Here is a 23,289-nt window from a genome sequence, read left to right as displayed (position 1 = left end):
AAAATTCACTAGATTAAATAAAAATTTATTTATTTACAACTTAAATATTAAACTAAAAAAATTAAATAAATGAAAAGAAATTTGGGTTGCCTCCCAAAAAGCGCTTTTGTTTAACATCGTTAGCTTGACAACCTTAAATGTTATCTTTTGGGTTTATTGAGAATTAATTTTCCCATATTGTGCACTTTGATGTTCTTGCAAAAAGGGTTCGACTTTTTTCCACTATTCTTGAAGCATTTCTCGAATTCTCCTATCATTTGATCTTCTTCGTTAATCTTTACATTTTCCTCTATTGGAATCCTTGTATGTTCTAGAAACGGTTTGATTTCCAATTTCGAGGCTTTCATCACAGCTTCACGTATTGGTTTTTGGATCATCGATAATTCCTCTTGCTTAAAATCGAGATCTACATTCCTGAAAGACACGATTTGTGACTGATCATTGAGATGTCCCATATCTTCATAAACATGAAACTTAACCATTTCATTGTCAAATTCCATGGTGAGTGTTCCACTGCAAACATCAATTCTCGTTCGTGCTGTACTCAAGAATGGTCTCCCAAGAATTATGTCAGACAAATTAGCCGAATTGTCATCCTCCATGTGGATAATGTAAAAATCTGCAGGGAAAACTAATTCGTTAACTTTAACAAGGACGACTTCAAGTAGCCTTTCAGGATAGACGACTGTCCTGTCCGCCAACTGGATTATTATTCCTGTCTCTTTTAAAGGACCCGCGTTAATCAGTTTATAAATAGAATAAGACATAACATTAATGGAAGCCGCTGAATCGTACATGGCTTTCTAAATCCCTATATTTCCTATCTCACAAGGAATAGCAAACATACCTTGGTCCTTGTATTTGGGTGGACCTTTCTTTTGCAGCACTGCGGAGACATTTTCTCCTACATTTACTCTTTCGTTATCTATTAACCCCATTTTGCTAGTACACAATTCCTTGAGGAATTTTGCAAAACGAGGGATCTGTTTGATAGCGTCGAGTAAAGAGATATTTACCTCCACCTTCCTAAATGTTTCGAGGATTTCTTTTCCTCCTTCTCTTTCTTATCCCTTGCAAGCCTCCCTGGAAAATGAGGGGGCATCACAATTGGTTTCTGAACTTCCGATTCTAGCATTGCTGTTGGATCCGAGATCTGATTTTCTCGTTCCTTTTCTTGCCCATGATTTTTGGCTGGCACTGTTTCTAGAACCTTTCCGTTACGAAGAGTTATTGCACTGACATTTTGCCGAGGGTTCGGCTCTGTTTGAGAAGGTAGTTTACCTTGAGACTCCAAGCGATTAACTGCCATCGAGAGTTTACTAACTTGATTAGTTAACTCTTGTATTGATGCGTCTGTCCTCTGTTGATATTTTACAGCATCGGCATCAAGTCTTTCCACGACAGCTTCTAAAGATGTGCTCAGCTTGTGTTGTGGTGGTAGTTGTAAAGGTCTCGGTTGGTATGGTGGATTATATCGGGGATTAGCTTCGTAATTCAGATTGGGATGATCCTTCCACTCGGGATTGTAGGTGTTGGAGAAATGATCATAGTGTCTTTGTGGAGGTCCTGGAAAACCTCCGACAGCATCTACATGTGCCGTTGAATTATCGTTAAGGATTGGGCACAAATCCGTCTGGTGTTCAGACGTAGTACAAATTCCACATAATGGGGTCAAACTCTTCTTTTCTGTAAGCAAAGATTGAACAACATTCGTAAGCTTATCCAATTTATCTTCTAAAGTTGAAACGTTTACCCCATTAACCCGTCTTGTCGGCTCTGAATTTGGTCGATACTGTTGAGAATTTGCCGTCATGGTGGATATTAGCTCTCTTGCCCTTTGAGGGGTCATATTGACAAGCGTTCCTCCGCTAGTAGCGTCGATCGTCTTTATTTCCATAGAGAGCAAACCCTCATAAAAATATTGAAGTAGTGATTGTTCGGTCAATCCATGTTGAGGACAACTCGCACACAGTTTTTTGTACCGCTCCTAGTAGTCGTAGAGCGATTCACTCTCTAATTGGCGAATTCCCACTATTTCCCTCCTAAGCTCGGCTGCTCGTGACACTGGGAAGAACCTGTCAAGAAATACACGAGATAAGTCATCCCACGTTATGATAGAACCGGGAGGTAAGTAAAATAACCATTCTTTTGCTGTATCAACTAAAGAAAACGGAAAAGCCCGAAGTTTGATCTCATCTTCGGGTACTCCTTGGGGTTTCATGCTTGAGCAGACCATTTGGAATTCTCTCAACTGAGTGTGTGGATTTCCGTTCTTCAGGCCTCGAAAAGTGGGCAAAAGGTGAATCAAGCCCGACTTCAATTCGAAAGGGGTTCCTCCGGTTGGATAGTTGATGCATAACGGTGTTTGCTTGTTGGGAGCAGCGACTAGTTGACGAATGGTTCTGTTGGCCATCCTTTCTAGTTCACTGAGGTTGCCTTTTGTTTCAAAGAGTGGTTCAGTCTCAGGTTCAACCTCTTCGACTTGTTTCCCACGTCGAATTGCCTCTACGCGAATTACTTCACTCAATTTTTCAACGTCGGACTCTAGGATCCCCTGTCCTAGCTCAATTCCTGATTTACCTGTACGTTTAAGAGCTTCTGTCTCTTTTCGTCGAGCTCGTGCTGATTTCTCGGTCTCTGGGTCGTATTCGAGATCTCCGGATGAAGATCTGGTCATGAAGACAATTTAAACAATTGTAAGTGTTGCCAGTCCCCAGCAACGGCGCCAAAACTGATGGCTGTCGATTCCACTAATATAAACCTACACCTAGTTTGCAAATTAAAGCAGTATAGGGAGTAGGGTCGATCCCACAGAGACTGGAATTACTGAAAATTGTTTGTTTCTTGACCAGATTAGTGTCTGGGTAGTTGTCGTGCCCGCGACGTTTAGGGGGGAAATAAAATATAAAACCTGAAATAAACACAAGAAAACCTAAAAAGTAAAAAATAAAAGATGAAATAAAAATAAAAAACAAAATAATTTAAAGGAAAATCAATAAAACTTAGCTCAGCCTTAAGCACGGGTTTTCCCGTCTTTGACCCGTTCCTTGAAATTAGGTGAACTCCTCTTTTTCGATAAGCTAGTTATAGCTACCAAGGACGCCTCGGACACCAACTCTTCCTTGTGTAAATTAGTTATGGAACGTCCTATAACTAACCCTTACCGATCGAACAACCTACGAAACGTTCATGATTTAGAACTCCGGCAGCTTTGCGTTCTAGAAGAGCCTAGCTCGAACCAATGCCCTCAAACGTTGAGACATTTAAATTCGGTTACTACTTCCCTTGACGGAACCAAACAGCAATCCCCACTTGGCACGCCAATGTGTTCACGGAAGACCAATTAGACAATCGATCCATTCGGAATTCCAACTGTACGTCTAGCCACACTAACTCAAACGATGTCTTTTTTGACTTAGTGTTGTCTTGACTTTGTGAGTTGACGAAGTCATACTCTTAATCCGGAGAAATAATAAATATCAAAAGTTGGGAGTTAAACAGCTCGGGTTCGTAACTCACGGGTTTTTTGATAGGGTTAACACCGGCTTAAAGCTTAAAGGGGTTTAGTGTGACATGAATTTAATCATGCTTGAAGGTTATGGAAATGATAGAAATTATATGAAAAAGGTAGTGGAAATGGATAGGAAAAATTGCAAAGAGAATTAGACAAATTTTGTAAAAAGAAGACAAAATAATCTAATGCTCAATTGAATTAAGAAAAAGAAAACAAAGTGGATAATGGAATTCCAAAATAAAATAGGAATGTAAAGACAATTGATTAATGGATCATTTCCTAAGAACTAAAACTCCCTATTTATATAGATAGGGTTTACTAAAAATAGCTTAAGAAAATTAATATAAAATCTAAAGTAATAATAATTAAAAATAAATAAAATTAAAATAAACTTAAAATAGAATTTTCTATTTTTGGCTTTTTACAAAGTCAAATTTATGACTAGTCCTTGGCTTGCTCCATCTTTTCGCTTTGGCCCATTCCAATAATTTTCTTCTAATTTGGCCCCTTTTCAGCTTGCTTTTGATCAATTGCATCCCTGACAAGAATTAAATCATAAAAACACTTAATTAGCAAGGTTCAGTTCATCAATAAACCTAATTAAGCACAAAAATTATGCAATTTGACATGTTTATCAAATCCCCCCTACTTAGCTCATGCTTGCCCTCAAGCATGTTGTTCTTTCAAACATTAGAATCCACTCTATAATTTATTAAAAATCGAGCCTCTTTTCCTCATACAAAATCAATTCAAACAACATGACAAAAATAAAGTAATAAATGCTCATAATATAAAGTTCGATCGACAAGTGTCATAAAGCTGAAGTATGTAAACCAGATCATTTCATTAAATTGAGTTTAAATCTAATAATTTGCAAGGCATTGTTAATTAATTATGCATTAGAAAAAATAAAATTATTGACCTGGTCAAACTTTTTTACGCGAACTTGGATGTCAACCCAAGCACCCTAGCCCGGTTACTCAGTTTAAACAGTCTTAATATTTTATTTATTTATTTATTTTTTTGTGTGTGAAGGCTCAGTTAGCGGAATGTTTATAAGTTATCGACTTGTCACTCGAACCTTTTTACGCGAGATAAGATGACAACCCAAGTACCTTACCCCGGTTACTCAATCCGGTCACATTTTCGAAACTTCACTCATAACTTGAACCGTTATTAATTTACTTATTTATTCATTCACAAGCAAATATATTTTCCAAACAATCAATTTATACGAAAAATCTGGCTACATATATCAACTTTAAAACACAAATATCGACTAATCTATATATTTGAACATTTAAAATTAAAAAATTTGCCCCATTGTCAAAATTAACTAAGTATGAGATTAAAGGCTCAATGTCAAATAAACTATCAAATGAATTCAACGTAGGATTGAACACATGCAAAAGAGAGACATGCGGCAAAAGTCATGCATATTTACTAACCAACTCAACCCCCCTACTTAATCTATGATTGTCCTCAAGCATGTGTTATATGCAATAAAGTTTAGTAACTCAAACAACAAGCAAAGAAAAAGGTTAAGAATTCTCCCCATGTGTTTCAACTGATGTTGTCGGCATTAGGAATAATTGTCAGCATTTAGCACTGTGTGCCCACGCTACCATCATTATCTGACTTCTGCAAAACCTGCATTACGTTCCGGAAAATAGAAAATTCACTAAATTAAATAAAAATTTATTTATTTACAACTTAAATTTTAAACTAAAAAAATTTAAATAAATGAAAAGAAATTTGGGTTGCCTCCCAAAAAGCGCTTTTGTTTAACGTCGTTAACTTGACGACCTTAAATGTTATCCTTTGGGTTTATTGAGAATTAATTCTCCCATCTTGTGCACTTAGATGTTTTTGCAAAATGGGTTCGACTTTTTTCCACTATCCTTGAAGCATTTCTCGGATTCTCCTATCATTTGATCTTCTTCGTTAATCTTTACATTTTCCTCTATTGGAATCCTTGTATGTTCTAGAAACGGTTTGATTTCCAATTTCGAGGCTTTCATCACAGCTTCACGTATTGGTTTTTGGATCATCGATAACTCCTCTTGCTTAACATCGGGATTTACATTCCTGAAAGACACGATTTGTGACTGATCATTGAGATGTCCCATATCTTCATAAACATTAAACTTAACCATTTCAATGTCAAATTCCATGGTGAGTGTTCCACTGCAAACATCAATTCTCGTTCGTGCTGTACTCAAGAATGGTCTCCCAAGAATTATGTCAGACGAATTAGCCGAATTGTCATCCTCCATGTCGATAATGTAAAAATCTGCAGGGAAAACTAATTCGTTAACTTTAACAAAGACGTCTTCAAGCAGCCCTTCAGGATAGACGACTGTCCTGTCTGGCAACTGGATTATTACTCCTGTCTCTTTTAAAGGACCCGCGTTAATCAGTTTATAAATAGAATAAGGCATAACATTAATGGAAGCCCCTAAATTGCACATGGCTTTCTTAATGCATATATTGCCTATCTCACAAGGAATAGTAAACATACTTTGGTCCTTGTATTTGGGTGGAACTTTCTTTTGCAGCACTGCGGAGACATTTTCTCCTACATTTACTCTTTCATTACCTATTAACCTCCTTTTGCTAGTACACAATTCCTTGAGGAATTTTGCAAAACGAGGGATCTGTTTGATAGCATCGAGTAAAGAGACATTTACCTCCATCTTTCTGAATGTCTCGAGGATTTCTTTTTCATTCCTTCTCTTTCTTATCCCTTGCAAGCCTCCCTGGAAAATGAGGTGGCATCACAATTGGTTTCTGAACTTCCGATTCTGGCCTTGCTGTTGGATTCGAGATCTACTTTTCTCGTTCCTTTTCTTGCCCATGATTTTTGGCTGGCACTGTTTCTAGAACCTTTCCGTTACGAATAGTTATTGCACTGACATTCTGCCGAGGGTTCGGCTCTGTTTGAGAAGGTAGTTTACCTTGAGACTCCAAGCGATTAACTGCCATCGAGAGTTTACTAACTTGATTAGTTAACTCTTGGATTGATGCGTCTGTCCTCTGTTGATATTTTACAGCATCGGCAGCAAGTCTTTCCACGACAGCTTCTAAAGATGTGCTCGGCTTGTGTTGTGGTGGTGGTTGTAGAGGTCTCGGTTGGTATGGTGGATTATATCGGGGATTAGCTGCGTAATTCAGATTGGGATGATCCTTCCACCCGGGATTGTAGGTGTTGGAGAAAGGATCATAGTGTCTTTGTGGAGGTCCTGGAAAACCTCCGACAGCATCTACATGTGCCGTTGAATTATCGTTAAGGATTGGGCACAAATCCGTCTGGTGTTCAGACGTAGTACAAATTCCACATAATGGGGTCAAACTCTTCTTTTCTGTAAGCAAAGATTGAACAACATTCGTAAGCTTATCCAATTTATCTTCTAAAGTTGAAACGTTTACCCCATTAACCCGTCTTGTCGGCTCTGAATTTGGTCGATACTGTTGAGAATTTGCCGCCATGGTGGATATTAGCTCTCTTGCCCTTTGAGGGGTCATATTGACAAGCGTTCCTCCGCTAGCAGCGTCGATCATCTTTATTTCCATAGAGAGCAAACCCTCATAAAAATATTGAAGTAGTGATTGTTCGGTCAATCCATGTTGAGGACAACTCGCACATAGCTTTTTGTACCGCTCCCAGTAGTCGTAGAGCGATTCACTCTCCAATTGGCGAATTCCCACTATTTCCCTCCTAAGCTCGGCTGCTCGGGACGCTGGGAAGAACCTTTCAAGAAATACACGAGATAAGTCGTCCCACGTTGTGATAGAACCGGGAGGTAAGTAAAATAACCATTCTTTTGCTGTATCAACTAAAGAAAAAGGAAAAGCCCGAAGTTTGATCTCATCTTCGGGTACTCCCTGGGGTTTCATACTTGAGCAGACCATGTGGAATTCTCTCAACTGAGTGTGTGAATTTTTGTTCTTCAGGCCTCGAAAAGTGGGCAAAAGATGAATCAAGCCCGACTTCAATTCGAAAGGGGTTCCTCCGGTTGGATAGTTGATGCATAACGGTGTTTGCTAGTTGGGAGCAGCGGCTAGTTAATGAATGGTTCGGTTGGCCATCCTTTCTAGTTCACCGAGGTTGCCTTTTGTTTCAAAGAGTGGTTCGGTCTCAGGTTCAACCTCTTCGACTTGTTTCCCACGTCGAATTGCCTCTGCGCGAATTACTTCACTCAATTTTTCAACGTCGAACTCTAGGATCCCCTGTCCTAGCTCAATTCCTGATTTACTTGTACGTTTAAGAGCTTCTGTCTCTTTTCGTCGAGCTCGCGCTGATTTCTCGGTCTCTGGGTCGTATTCGAGATCTCCGGATGAAGATCTGGTCATGAAGACAATTTAAACAATTGTAAGTGTTGCCAGTCCCCGGCAACGGCGCCAAAACTGATGGCTGTCGATTCCACCAATATAAACCTACACCTAGTTTGCAAATTAAAGCAGTATAGGGAGTAGGGTCGATCCCACAGAGACTGGAATTACTGAAAATTATTTGTTTCTTGATCAGATTAGTGTCTAGGTAGTTGTCGTGCCCGCGACGTTTAGGGGGGAAATAAAATATGAAACCTGAAATAAACACAAGAAAACGTAAAAAGTAAAAATAAAAGATGAAATAAAATAAAAAGATGAAATAAAATAAATAACAAATAATTTAAAGGAAAATCAATAAAACTTAGCTCAGCCTTAAGCACGGGTTTTCCCGTCTTTGACCCGTTCCTCGAAATTAGGTGAACTCCTCTTTTTCGATAAGCTAGTTATAGCTACCAAGGACGCCTCGGACACCAACTCTTCCTTGTGTAAATTAGTTATGGAACTTCCTATAACTAACCCTTACCGATCGAACAACCTACGAAACGTTCGTGATTTAGAAATCCAGCAGCTTTGCGTTCTAGAAGAGCCTAGCTCGAACCAATGCCCTCAAACGTTGAGACATTTAAATCCGGTTACTACTTCCCTTGACGGAACCAAACAGCAATCCCCACTTGGCACGCCAATGTGTTCACGGAAGACCAATTAGACAATCGATCCATTCGAAATTCCAACTGTACGTCTAGCCACACTAACTCAAACGACATCTTTTTGGACTTAGTGTTGTCTTGACTTTGTGAGTTGACGAAGTCATACTCTTAATCCGGAGAAATAATAAATATCGAAATTTGGGAGTTAAACAGCTCGAGTTCGTAACTCACCGGTTTTTTGACGGGTTAACACCGGCTTAAAGCTGAAAAGGGTTTAGTGTGACATGAATTTAATCATGCTTGAAGGTTATGGAAATGATAGAAATTATATGAAAAAGGTAGTGGAAATGGATAGGAAAAATTGCAAAGAGAATTAGACAAATTTTGTAAAAAGAAGACAAAATAATCTAATGCCCAATTGAATTAAGAAAAAGAAAACAAAGTGGATAATGGAATTCCAAAATGAAATAGGAATGTAAAGACAATTGATTAATGGATCATTTCCTAAGAACTAAAACCCCTTATTTATATAGATAGGGTTTACTAAAAATAGCTTAAAAAATTAATATAAAATCTAAAATAATAATAATTAAAAATAAATAAAATTAAAATAAACTTAAAATAGAATTTCCTATTTTTGGCTTTTTACAAAGTCAAATTTATGACTAGTCCTTGGCTTGCTCCATCTTTTCGCTTTGGCCCATTCCAATAATTTTCTTCTAATTTGGCCCCTTTTCAGCTTGCTTTTAATCAATTGCATCCCTGATAAGAATTAAATCATAAAAACACTTAATTAGCAGGGTTCAGTTCATCAATAAACCAAATTAAGCACAAAAAATATGCAATTTGACATGTTTATCATATTTAAACAGTCTTTGCCCATTCAGGTACAGAACAAAAGTGTCAATGAGATATGGGCCAACATACGAAGCCACAGTGGACAGAAATGCAAACAAAGCTGTTGTGAGAATATCTTTCCAAGCTAACAAGAACAATGCCTTCACCAGCTTAAGCAGGCTAACTCCATTCCCCTCAATGTCAGTTGACTCAAGCCTGTTTTTAAAATTTGAAAAAGCCCCAACTGCACTATCATGGCTATCTAGCTGAGGAACATCCTCAAGGTCTAAAGTTTTCTTATTGCCAGCAGCAATAAGAGGCCCCATCCAAGAAAATGTAAGAATGCTGAAAATACCAGCATTCGAGTATGGGGTTATGGTATCACTGCCTCTTTTCCTACTCAAGTTTATACCATTACTAACATTAGAATCACCGTCCAATAGGGGCTCCTGAAGGAGGGTCTTTGCACACTCATTTCTAGCCGAAAACCCCACAATACAAAGGAACAAACCAGTAACAACAGAAACAACATCGGATACTAAATACTGGCTTGGGAAAGGACCTTGTTTTGTGAAAAGAACAATGTCTATAACAAGACAATAACATGAAATTGAGAAATAAAAACCCCACCAAACTCTCAACAAAAATGGGAACTCCATTTGTCCACCAGAGTTGGAGAATTGACAATGCAAAAAAACACACATTGCACACCAAGCAAGTAATTTTACCACATAATCAGAAAGTATCACTAACTTTACCACAGAACAATCGTTTCTATTCCAACAAAAACAACTTAGCAAAAACAAGACAATATTAAATGCTGAAACAACAACACAACAAGCTAAAGTTTGGTTGTACAATAGAAACTTCCTTTGTTTTAACGTCTTCATCGAATTTTCCCCGCCAGTTCTTTTAACTCTGTTCACGGCCCATAAAAGTGACAAGAAAAGCAGTAAAATTAGGTGTAATGAAGCAGAAAAGCCATGAAGGAAAATGGGTTTCAGGAGAAAATCAAAACGAGAAGCTGAGCTCATCAGCAAAAATGATTCTGAAGCAAAAAGCTTCATTCTTTTAGGTGTTTCTTCCACTGACTGAAAAAGAAAAAAGTTTTGTGAGAACTGATGAAGGTATTGTTTTGATTAGGTGGAGACTGTATACAAATATATCCTCCAACTCTTCTGTGGGATTACATTAGGTAAAATTTGACAAATTGCTGAAAGGATTCCAAGTCTTTTAGTCAAATATTTGTTTTAGATTTGGAAATCCATTTTGAGTGCCTTTACACTTAGAGTGCTCAAAATTGTTCATTTATATGTGAAATCATAATGAATCCTCATTGAAATTGTACAAGTTAGTTGACTAAAAACAGTTTGCATTGAACTGGACCGGAGACTTACAGCACTTATGGATGGGGAATGGAATAGGAGTATAATAGAATAGAGTTGTAATTATTAATTTAGTTATTTGGTTAAATGGAATGGGACATATATGTAATATTATTGTTGTGTATTTTAGTGTTTAATTGAATGGAATAGATGTTGTAATAGCAAAAGGAAAACAATTTAAATGATCTAAATATTCTTAACAGAATTTTTGGAGTCAAAATTAAATTATATATATTTATAATATTAAAAACGTAATTTCATCATTTAAATAGTTTATGTCTTTATAACTTTTAAAAGATTAAATTAAATTTATCATTTTAAGAGGTTAAAGTATAATTTCATTATTACTAAATTTAAATTATATAAATTATAAAAGAACTTAAATGGAAAATTTTTCATTTTAACGAGACCAGCCTCTACCTATTTCTTAGCTTTGCCATTGATTCTAATGAACACTTAATTCAATGAGTAAATCCATTTGAAGTCACCCAACTTTCACTTAAATTTTAATTTAATCCTTTTTTATCACCCTTCATAATTTATTTTCCCTTAAATTAATTAAGATGATAAAAGTTTCTCCTATTTTAATCGCTAAGTGAGGATTTTATCTTTATTCTAATTATATACCTTTTTTAATTGACTTATAGAATACCAAAAAATTAACTATTAAACCCATTTTCACGGCTGAACTACAATTTTCACGTTTCCTTGTCGTGCGAGAAACGAAGGTTCACAAGGGACAGAGAGCGATGACCATTGACTTGATAGAGAGATTGTTGAGGGGAGCATTTAAAATATAAGGCGCGTTTCAATTACGCTGGAGAGCACATATTCGTCGTGCGATGCGCCTAATTTCATTATCAGAAAAGAAAACAAAAATGAAAAAGAAAATGGGCGCGGGATTCCTACCATTACGTTGGTGACTTTTTAAAGTCAGTCCATCAACACTGGACCTCACCATACCATTTTGTATTTCGGATCAATTTAACAAGATGTATGGGGAATAAGAGTTACTAAAAATTCTGTAAATATTTGCGATATGTAAATAAAAATTAGATTAAATTATGAGTAATAACGATATTTAAATACATAAATTATCAAATATATAATATTAAATGTGCTATAATTATTTATCATGCTTTTATCATTAATTATAGAGTTAAACTTATGACATCAACTCAATTAATAATATTATTAATAATAAATAACTAGCAGTGATTGTAAACTGTGCATATTAAAAAATATATAATAAAAATTAAAATTAAGTTTTGATTGAGTGGTAAATTTAAAGTTTTACTACTTCAATTGACGCAGGTTCAAATTTCACTATTTGCATATTTTTCTTGGTTTTTTGTTAAAATGAAAAGACCAAAATAGCCTTGAATAATATAATTTATTTTAATCACGAAAGATTTCTAATCGATTTTGACCCGGCTAACCGGTAACACCAACTCAGTTAGGGGTTTTATTGATAGTAGATATACAATTGATGGAAATAATAAAATGTACATATTAAAATAAAGGTTTGGTTGAGTGGTAAATTTAAAATTTTACCAATTTAATTATCGTGGGTTCAAATCTCATCATATGTATATTTTTTATTAATTTTTATTAAAATAAAAAGACTAAAGTACCTCAAAAAAATATAACTTATTTTAGTTACAAAAAGATATTTTCATAATTTCCCTAATCAAGTTGGTGCCCAATGACTTTTCATACTAACTCAGTCAAAGACTTAAATAATAATATAGATATATTTATATTTTATCAATATAGTTTTACAAACTGATACTACATTAATACTTTTATATTAATTTTAAATTGAATAGTGGCGGTGCGGCAAGGTAAAGAGGAAAATAAATTTTGAGGATCAAATAAAGAATATTTATAAATTTTAGGGTTAATTTTTTAAAATTATAACTAAAATTGTAAAAGTTGTGAATAAATGTTTTTTATATCAAATAATAAAATAAAAACTGAACCAAAATTCACCAACGATTTAAATCGATTTTCAGTTTTTCAATAAAATAGGTACCCTCTACTACGTGATAATGCAACGTCAGACAGGTTAGGCCATTCCTTCCATACGAATGGAAATATTTACTTATAGAAAAGGGTAAATTTCCTATTTGGTTATCCAATTTTTAGTGCAATTTCATTTTGGTCACTTGAAATGTAATTTTTATAATTTTGTCACTTAACTTTTTGGGTGCTTTCCTTTTAGTCATAGAACCATTAAATCTCTAATAGCGTTTAACTGTGTACATTACATAATGTTTACACTTTCATTTAGTCACCCAATTTTTAGGATGCTTTCATTTTGGTCATCCAAAAAATATATTTTTTAAAGTATTGATCAAGGTAAAAAAATTTGAAAATTAAAAAATAAAAATTAAAGTGAAAAATGGTAGAAACTAAAATAATGATTTAAAAGATGTCAAATTGTACTTGTTTACCCTCTTGCCGAAAGTTTTAATTTTTTTTTCAATATTGAAATTTTAAATTTCAAAACATAAAAATTAATTAAATAAGTTATTAAAATTTTGTTATCCCTTAATAGTGTCAACCGATTGGTTACTAATATTGAAATTAATTATTTTAGTTTCTACCATTTTTTTCATTTTAATTCTTTTTTTTTTGAGTCATTAAAATGAAATAACCTAAAAATTGAATAACTAAAATGAAAATATAAACATGATGTAACAAATACAATTATCAATCATTAATATTTAGGGTAATCTATAAAAATAGTCACTTTTGTTTGCCTGAGGTTATATTTTAGTCACTTATGTTTAAAATGTTACGTTTTAGTCATTTATGTTATTATTTTGTTACGAAGTGATCACTTTACTGTTAAGTTCCGTTATCTCTCTAACGGTAATCGTAGTTGGCAATCCAACTAGATTTTAGATGCAAACTTAGATTTCTAAATGGAATGAAAAAAAAATTTTTATTAAAAAAAATTAATTAATTAAAATTTTTAAACCTAAACCTTAACAAAAAAACTGTTTATCTCTTCTTTTTAATTTTAATTAATTAATTTTTTAATTAAAAATCTATTTTTATCTCATTTAGAAATTCAAGTTGGCACTTAAGATCTAGTTGGACTGCCATGTAGGATTACTGTTAGATAGATAACGGAATTTAACGGTAGAGTGATCACTTCGTAACAAAATAATAACATAAGTGGCTAAAATGTAACCTGAAACAAATAAAAGTGACTATTTTTTGGAGATTACCCTAATATTTAAAGGTTGAATGACAAGATTGTAAATCCTAAAATTTGGTTATCAACTAAATAGCTTACCCAACGTAGAAGCTCATTGAAAGAGGAAGGAATATTAAAGAAAGCGGTAGGCCATATCAAAACATTTGCTGTCTGCCTCGCGATGCGGTTTAATTTTATAAATCGCGACACTCCTCCGCCAGTCAGGATAAAAAGATCGCGCGATCGTTCTCTATTGCGAGTGCGGCACAACCCTTACGTTATCGCGACTTTTGTGCCTCATATATCATATATAAATAGGCTGCCAAGATGGAAGAGACAACATTCGGAACTTCCCAGGCTGAGGAAAATAAAGAGACATGGAGGAAGGGAGCAGCACCAATCCAGATAACACAAAAAAATTGGTATTTTAATACCCATGTCAAGAAAAACCCTTGTACTTATTGCTTTATTTTCTTTTGGTTTTTAGTATAAATTAATGTAATTATTATGTGAAATTTGTGGGTACTCACACAGGGTCAGGGTGGAAAATGAAAAGGGAAAAAAAGGATAAGTATGAGGGAATTGAAAGCAGAGATGGCAATGATTTGTGAAGAACAAAACAGGCTGAGAGAAGGGCAAAAAGAAGTCCACCAGAAGTTCTTGAAAGTTCAATCCAAGTTCTCCTTAATGCGTGAACAAGGAAACTCTGCGACTCGTCTATTGTTTTCACCTTTACCTTCAAGTTTAGTTTAGAATAATGGATTTGGATCCGGTGATTATATGTTTCACACAGTATAATGCTGCATTTATTTCACATTATGATTTCCATTTGGTTATTATTATATATGATTTCATATTACCCAAATCTACAACATATTTGACATCCAGCAATTAATATTGTTCAAGAAAATTTATAAATTAAAAAAAAATCTTGATAAATCTTAAAATTATACATGAACTTTAATTTAATATGCAGTTGTAATTATGAACTTTAATTTGATGTAATTATATACGTAAAACTCTAATTGTGGTTTAAATGTATACTTGAAACTTTAATTTTGATTTAATCATACACATTTAAATAAATAAATACATCAATTTATTTTTATATTGGATAAATATATGTAGGCAATATATAAACATAAAATAATGTTATATCAATAATTATGTTAATAATTTATAAGAATTGGATCAAATCAAAAATTCATGTATAAAATTACACAAAATTAAAGTTCATGTATACAATTACATATTAAATTATAATAAAAATTAAAATTCAAAGTCGAGGTGATTGTTTTGACTTAAATTCGAAGTCTTCAATTTTACAAAATTAAAACAAAATTTAAATTTAAAATTCACGCAATTATTTTTCTTTCTAAAAGTAACATCCCGAAAGCAAAGTCAATTGCCAAAAACTAAGATTCACTCTACCCCTTGATATGGAATGAGCTACTCGTTCGATCACTTCTTTTAAGAAATAGCAAAATGAATGGCATATACATATTCTCCTTAAAGAGATGCTAATCGAGTCATTAGTATAATAACAAAAGATAAGTTCTGATTGACATTAGATCAAGAGTTTCTGGGCATCCCCTCTAATAAAGAAAAATGTTGAGGCAGTGTGCATGGTTTTTGTAGCTTATGTTACAGGATGGTTCACTAACATAAAGCAGTGGTTAAAGCTTTCTCATTTACACCTCAAGGACCACCTTTAAAACCCTAATATTTTTATCTCCTTCACCATTTGTAATGTATGGAAAACAAATAGTTCACCCCAAAATTTGCTTCTGAACAAATAAAAATTCCATTGATCTAAAAGAATTTATAATTAAAAGTTTTGTAAAATTTTAACTGTATATTTATGCATGGATTCTTAATTAATTTTTTCCTTTGTTTAATTCCCACCATCTTAGAGTTTTTGAGTTTTTGTTGGAATAGAGATGAAACTAATGTCAAACGTTATAGGGGCCAATTCATATTTAAATTTACAAATTTATAGTATTTTTAAGAGTAAGAAAACTTGGAGCCAATTAATGTTTAAATTTAGATATTTGTAGTCTTTACTTAGTATTGTTAAGAGAAAATAAATAGAGGCAACCCTACCATCACCATAGTTTCATCCGTTTTAAAACTATTCTATATTCATGAAAAGAAATGAACCTTTAATTACTAGTTAAAATAGGAAAGATTGTTACTATCTCACTTAATCTCATAATTAATTCATATTGTTCTTTTAATTGGCAGCTTTTGAAGATTCTTTTTCAAACTATCTACGCAATAAAAACATATAGGACTTAATTATATTTTACAAGATTAAGAAGAGTAGGTGTATCAGGATAAATGGTATAAGATAATGCTTTGGGGATATTTTTGAAGTTGATCAAGATAATATCTATAAATGTGATTTGACTTGTTGGCCATTTATTCCAACGGAGATGCTGACTTGAATTATTGAGTGAAAAAGTGTCAAAAATGCACGTGTTACACTTAGGAGCTGTTTCGAGCTATTTTTGTCATTCTTTAGTGCCTGTTAATGATTGGAAAAGCGAGCAATATTTATGTAAAGATAAGGCTGTAACTAGTGAAATTTAGAGTTAGGCAGGATTAATTTTTAAAATTTTTTTGTGTTATGATTATTATGGTGAATTGTTTCTTTAATCAACACCTTGTAAATATGAATTAAATTTGAATTATGTTAACAAATTTATTCAACAAATTAATTCAATAGATTCTACATTTGTTATTACTATTGTTATGCCTATTACAATTATGATTCATAATTTATAAATAATAAGAATGTATCTAAATACTTAATTTTTTCTGGATTTACGATTGTGAATTTATCAGAATTTAAAATTGTTAGATGAGAGCTAAAAAATGATTTCAAGTCAAAATTGATTTTTATTTTAAAGTCAAATAAAATTAGCTTGGAAATTAAAATCAAATTTAAACTTTGAGACAAAAACTAAATCGAATTGATTTTACAAGTTTTGTGCTTGAATTGGATTTTGCAATTATATACATTCATCCATATGTAAAATCACGGTGTAATTATAAAAGGAAAAATAATTTGATTTTATTTTTTCACAATTATATACCACAAATAAAGGAAAGAATATTTTTATTTATTTTTGGTAAAATAATCAAAGGATTATATAAAAGTGTTCATAAATAAAATGCCAAGAGTAATTTCTTCTTTCCGGACCTTTTTAACCTTCATAGGGGGTCCTTAAACATGTGCAAAACTTCATCATTCGAGAGAGCTATTTTCACTAAAGCATCAGCAATCCTGTTAGTCTCTCTAGGAACATATCTCAAGGATCACTTTTATTCATTAGCTAGTATCTATTGAATCCTTCTTATAAGAGTGGATTTTTCTCCTTCAATCTTGCTATCACTAATAGATACAACGGTCTTTTCAATCTTGCTATAACTAATAGATGCAACACTGGGGATATCTCAGAAGTCTCTGTGAACAACTCAAACCCAACAAGTAAGTTGCAGAACATCCAAGCAGCCTACAGGTTAAATGGGAAGAATTACCAGAAGTGGTCTCAACTAGTTCATACATTCTTAAAGGGAAGAGGAAAGCTGAGTCACCTACTCAGAACTAGACCTACAGAAGGACATCCTAAGTTTGATGCTTGGTATGAACAATACTTTATGGTAATGTCTTGGTTATGGAACTCTATGATGCCAGAAATCAGTGATACATGCATGTAATAGCTCGGTTTTAGCTAAATTAGAATAGTGGTTTCAAAACCACAAATATGAGGTCTCAAAATTATTTTAATATTATTTTTGGTGTTTATATCATGTGAATATATATGTGTGAAAATTTTATGAGCTAATTTTATCGTTTAATAGCTCAATTTGAGAAAAATGACTAAATCGCATAAAATGCAAAAGTTGCATTCCATATGATAAAAGTGTCTATTTGCTATGGATTATTAAATTTGAAGCCCTTATGTTGTAAATAGACCATTTATTATGGGAATGGACATAAAATATTTGATGTTTAAATGGTTTAATAACAAAGGGTAAAATGGTAAACTATGTATTAGGTAATTAATAAACAAAACCAAAGGCATTATAATCTTTATTTTCATCATCCATAATCGAAAATAAGAAGGAAAAATAAGTCACTCTAGGGTTCTTCATTCGACCTTGTATATTCAAGCAATTAAGGTACAGTTTTGATCCGTTTTTGATGATTTCTATGTTTTTGTGATCGTTGCTTTGAGTAATAGCTAGCCCATGCCTCAATTTTTGAAAGTGTTGATGATTTTGAAAGTTTCCATTGATGAATTCATGTGTTTTTGGATGTTTGATGATGAAATATGAAAGCTTGGTGTTTAATATATATGTTTTGTAAAGTGATTTTGAGTAAAAATGCATATGAGGGATTAAATTGAGAAATTTGTAAATTGAAGGGTTAAAATGTGGAATAAATGAAATATATGGGCTGATAAGGGCATAAGGGTAATTTTTATAAGCACGGGTCTTATTGAATTTTGTGTATTTATGAAATAAGGACTAAATTGAATAAATGTGAAACTTTAAGGGCTAAAGTGCAAAAGTGCCCTCATATGTGTTGTGGACTAATTGAAAGATCATGTGATTAAATGAGCTGAATTTGTTATAATATAGATCAAGAAAAGAGGAACTCGGACTTAGATGGGGCAAGAACAAAGTACTCGACTTATCGACTAGTTTCGTCGTTTTTACGTCCGAGGTAAGGTTGTACACGATAAACATTGTTATAATTATATTTTTAATGTTTTGATATTGCATAAATTGTATGGTAATGTTCGACAACAAATTGACTATGTTTGGCACTTAGTGTGCGATTTGAGATAGCTTCAGCTATATATATGTGGCACTTAGTGTGCGAGATATCGAGTATTCGACAATATCACGTAAAGGTATGGGTTCGATATGAATTTGTACAGGTATGTAATTATAAAGCATGAAATTCAAAAAGAAGAAATCATGAATTTTACATATAGTTTAAGAACAAGAATGTGAAAGGTTTGGTAATAATCATGAGTTACATGTTATTATGTTTAAATTGATGAATGGTATATTGGTGATTAGATAAGTTTATATCATACGAACTTACTAAGCTTTTAAAGCTTACTTTGTGTGTTCTTTCTATGTTTTATAGATTATCAAAGCTAGTTCAGACATCGGGGATCATCGGGAAACATCATCACACTATCAACTACTTGTTGATACTTTTGGAACTTTGTATATATGGTATATTGCATGTATAGGCTAGTGTCATTTTAGTATGTTTTGAGTTATGGTATTAGCCATGAGATTGTACTTGTAAATGTTGGTATGTATGACCATTTAAGTTGGCTTGAATTATGTGTATGGTAAATGACATATATGTGATGTATATAATGTCTTATGTATTGGCTTGCTTAGTATGTTTATGTGTTGGCTATTTTGGATAGTTATAAGTTAGGTGAGTTTTGATGATTTTGGTATAATGATTTGGTATGTTTTGAATATAGAATAGAGCAGTAAAATTGGAGGATCATAGATGGCATGATATGTGTGTGAATTGGCATGTTTTGTGATGCCTATTGTATGATGAATTGGTACCATTTTGGTTGTTTAAGTGAGCATGAGAAAGGGTGGCAAATTAGCTTTACAAATGGCCTATTTTTGTTCACACGGGCGTATGTCTCAGCTGTGTACGACACACAGTCATGTTACATGGCCGTGTATCCCCTAGGGTACCCTTTTGAATTAAGGTAGTACACCCTACAAGTTTGACACGGCCTAGACACACGGGTGTGTCTACTGGTCGTGTGAGGCACAAGGGCTAGCATATAGGCATGTGTTCCGCCGTGTGACCCAAGTCAGTAACCTCCCTAGTTTTCCTACGGCCATGGCACATAGCGTGTCTCTGACAGTGTGGTACAAGTCAATATGTATGCCCTGTTTTCACACAGCCTGTGCCATGAACGTGTCTACTGTCTCACACGGCCTGTTCACACGGGTGTGTAACCCTTAAATGTTGGAAAGTTTTTCTAAGTTTTTCAAAATTTGTAAATGTTATCGGTTTAGTCCTAAACCACTTTTAGGCATGCTCTAAGGTCTCGTAGAGCCTTAAAAGGGACAATGTGAATGTTTGAAAATGGTTTATGATAATGAATGCATAAATGTATGTGAATGAGGTGTATTATCCGGTAATGCCTCGTAACCCTATTTTGGCAACAGATACGGGTTAGGGGTGTTACATTTATTGGTATCAGAGCTACGATTTAGTCGATTCTAGGACTGACGTAGTGAGTGAGAGTCTAGCCATACATGCCATATAGATAAAGTGTGATAGTGTGATGATTCCTGACAGCTTAAATTGTGTTTTCATATAGCAAGTGGATCTTGATCGAGCCGTAGCTGACAATGTTAAAAGTAATGCACCCACTCTCGCTCAAGGGGCACTGCAGTCTGATTCTAGTCTCGAAACTAATAGCCATGGAGGAGAGGCTAAGCAAGCCTTCTTCCAAATGATGAGTGAGTGGTTCACGGGATTCGTTCAAACAAATCCGGTTGCTCAACAACCTCCACCCCTACCTATTCCTCAACAAATCCCAGTTGCACTACAAGTGGTAGATCCGATTCGATTGAATAAGCCACCAGTAGACAAGATATGTAAACACGAGGCTGAAGAGTTTCGAGCTATAGTTCAAGATGATGCTGAGAGAGTAGAGTTTTGGCTCGAGAACATGATCCGAGTATTTGAGGAATTATCTTGCACTCTTGAAGAATGTATCAAATGTGTGGTATTTTTGCTTAAAGATAATGTATATCATTGGTGGAAAACGTTGACATTGGTGGTTCCTAAAGAATGAGTTAGCTGGGAGTTCTTTTAATCGAATTTGGAATGAAGTACATAAGCCTAAGATTTCTCCATCAGAAACATAAAGAGTTTCTAGAGTTGAAGCAGGGTCGAATGACTGTGACAGGCTATGAAAGAGAATTTGTATGTTTGAGCAAGTATGCTCGAGAATATGTTTCCACTGAAGAGATCATGTGTAAACGATTTGTTAACGGGTTGAATGAAGATATAAATCTGTTAGTCGAGATACTTGAATTGAAGGAATTTGTAGTACTGGTTGAGAGGTCTTGTAAAGCCGAGGATCTCAGGAAAGAAAAGAGAAAGTGTAACGGCCCAAATTTTAGTGATATCAGAATAGTGATTTCAGATCACTAAATCCGAAATGTGAGTTTAGATATTAGTAAGTAAAAGTTAAATGTGGTTTTAGAAATATTTTTGAATTAGTGAAATTATGAATTAAAGGAAATTTGTAGATTAAATGAGATAAAAACGAGGTATCGAGAAATCGAATTCATAAAATGAGCCATAAATATTTTTAGAAATATTTATGGAGTGTTAAAAAGTTAGTATTAAAGTTTCGCTAAGAAATTTTAACATTTCGGTTATTAATTGAAGAAAAAATGACTGAATTGAGTAAAGTACAAAACTATAAAATATGATTAAATAGCTTAAGAATTTATCAAAGAAGGAGTAAAGGTAAATAGACCCAAATTAAATGGGTTGATGGCAAGAGTGTGCAGGAAAAATAAAAATCAAGTGTGAACAAGGGGCAAAATTGGAAATAGGGTAAAATTTAATTGTAAAATATGATGTATTTGGTAATTCTAGAGAATTCATCATTTTTCTTCATCTTGATCAGTTAAAAACACCATTAGAGAGCCTTTAAGAAGCTGGTTTTATATTCTACAACATCTAAGTTCAAATCTTGATTATTTCTTGTAATTTTTTTATTTTGAGACTTTTACAACTAGGTCCTATTATCTAATTCATTAGTTTTTACTTTTATGAATGATTTAGAAAGTTACCCTGAGTAAGAGCTGAAAGTCTATGATGATTTAGTATGGAATTGGGGTTCTAATTTTATTATATGATGATTTTAGAAAGAGTTTTTTATAGGAATTGATTTTTAGGACCTAATTGTGAAAGTTGTTGTAATTAGGGTTTTATGTTGAAACTTTGAGTTTCAAAGACTGTGAAATAGATTATAATGTTTAAATAAAGTGTTATTTGAGAGAAATTAGTTCAATTGATAAATAAATTGAATAGGGATTAAATTGTAATAATTTAAAAAGTTTAGGGTAAAAGTGTAATTTCAAAAATTAATGAGCATAAATTGTGAAATAGAATAGAATTGAATTAGATGCTAATGAAGGAATGATTTTATAATTATAGATCAAGAAAACGAAGTGAATCGTGGAAAGGAGAAAATACAAGAATAGTATTTGAAAATTCTATGACTTTTGCAAATCAGCCAGGTAAGTTCATATGGCAAAGTTCAATTTTTGTTATGAAAATCTTATGATTTCTAAGGTATCTTATTGTAGATGAATACTATCAAATTGTATTAATTACTAAATAATATTTAACTAAAAGTACAAATTAGTTGGAACAATGGTTTTGAGTGCTTTCATTTTTATGACCATGATGAATTGACGGAAAAGATGTGATATGTGCTTCCATATAAGACCATAGTTGGGCTATGGCATTGGTACAATGTGATATGTGTTCCCTTATAAGACCATAGCTGGGCTATGGCATCAGTGTAATGTGATAATGTGATTCCGTATAAGACCATATCTGGGATATGGCATCAGTATGATATGTAATCCATGTAAGACCATGGCGGGGCTATAGCTTCGGTGTGTGATATGTGATTATGTGCAAGTCCATGGTTTACCATGGCAATGTGATAATGAAGTACTCAATTCCATTAGTGTTCCCTAATTTGACTAAGGAAATAAATTAGAAATGGGCCCAAGGGAGTTAAAATTTATGAATAGTGACATGAAAACTATTCAAATGAGCTTATTAATGATTTTGTGATTTACAGGAAGATTTAGTTAAATTATAAAATATATGATTGTGTATGATGTTCGGTAAGATTTATTCTTTTATGCCTATGAGCTTACTAAGCTTTTATAAGCTTACTTGTGTATGTTATTTGTTTTGTAGATTGATTTATATACATACGGAGGATCGGATCTACATCGAGGATCACACTATCCAGATTTATTTCGGTAGATTTTGTTAATCAACTTTTTGATTTATATGGCATGTATAAGGGGTTGATTTGATAATGTAATTGTATGAATGATTAAGTATATAAGTAAGTTGAATATGATGTTATGTTTGAAAATGAAATATACATGTTTTGTCTTGAAATAATTGATTGGTTGGAATCTATTAGTGTATAAATGTGATTTTGTACAGGTGATATCAAAAAGGGTGAGAAATGTGGCCTTAAATAGCCTATTTTCGTCCACACGGATAGGCACACGAGCGTGTATCTA

General features: G+C 33.5%; 1 protein-coding gene and 1 long non-coding RNA gene across 2 annotated transcripts; one reads left to right on the top strand and one right to left on the bottom strand.

The window, feature by feature from the left end:
• Positions 1–1,012: 1,012 nt before the first annotated feature.
• On the bottom strand, positions 1,013–1,897 carry LOC121212325 (uncharacterized). The gene has a single exon (XM_041084790.1). The coding sequence runs from the start codon at positions 1,895–1,897 to the stop codon at positions 1,013–1,015; it is 885 nt and encodes a 294-aa protein (XP_040940724.1).
• Positions 1,898–14,091: 12,194 nt separating this feature from the next.
• LOC107894737 (uncharacterized) lies at positions 14,092–14,759 on the top strand. Its single transcript, XR_001683239.2, has 2 exons — positions 14,092–14,345; positions 14,458–14,759. It is a non-coding gene; the product is annotated as an uncharacterized lncRNA (long non-coding RNA).
• The last annotated feature ends 8,530 nt before the right edge of the window (positions 14,760–23,289 follow it).

The sequence above is a fragment of the Gossypium hirsutum genome, chromosome A13, assembly GCF_007990345.1.
Source record: "Gossypium hirsutum isolate 1008001.06 chromosome A13, Gossypium_hirsutum_v2.1, whole genome shotgun sequence".
Taxonomy (NCBI): Eukaryota; Viridiplantae; Streptophyta; class Magnoliopsida; order Malvales; family Malvaceae; genus Gossypium; species Gossypium hirsutum.
This window is presented reverse-complemented; position numbering and strand designations above follow the sequence as displayed.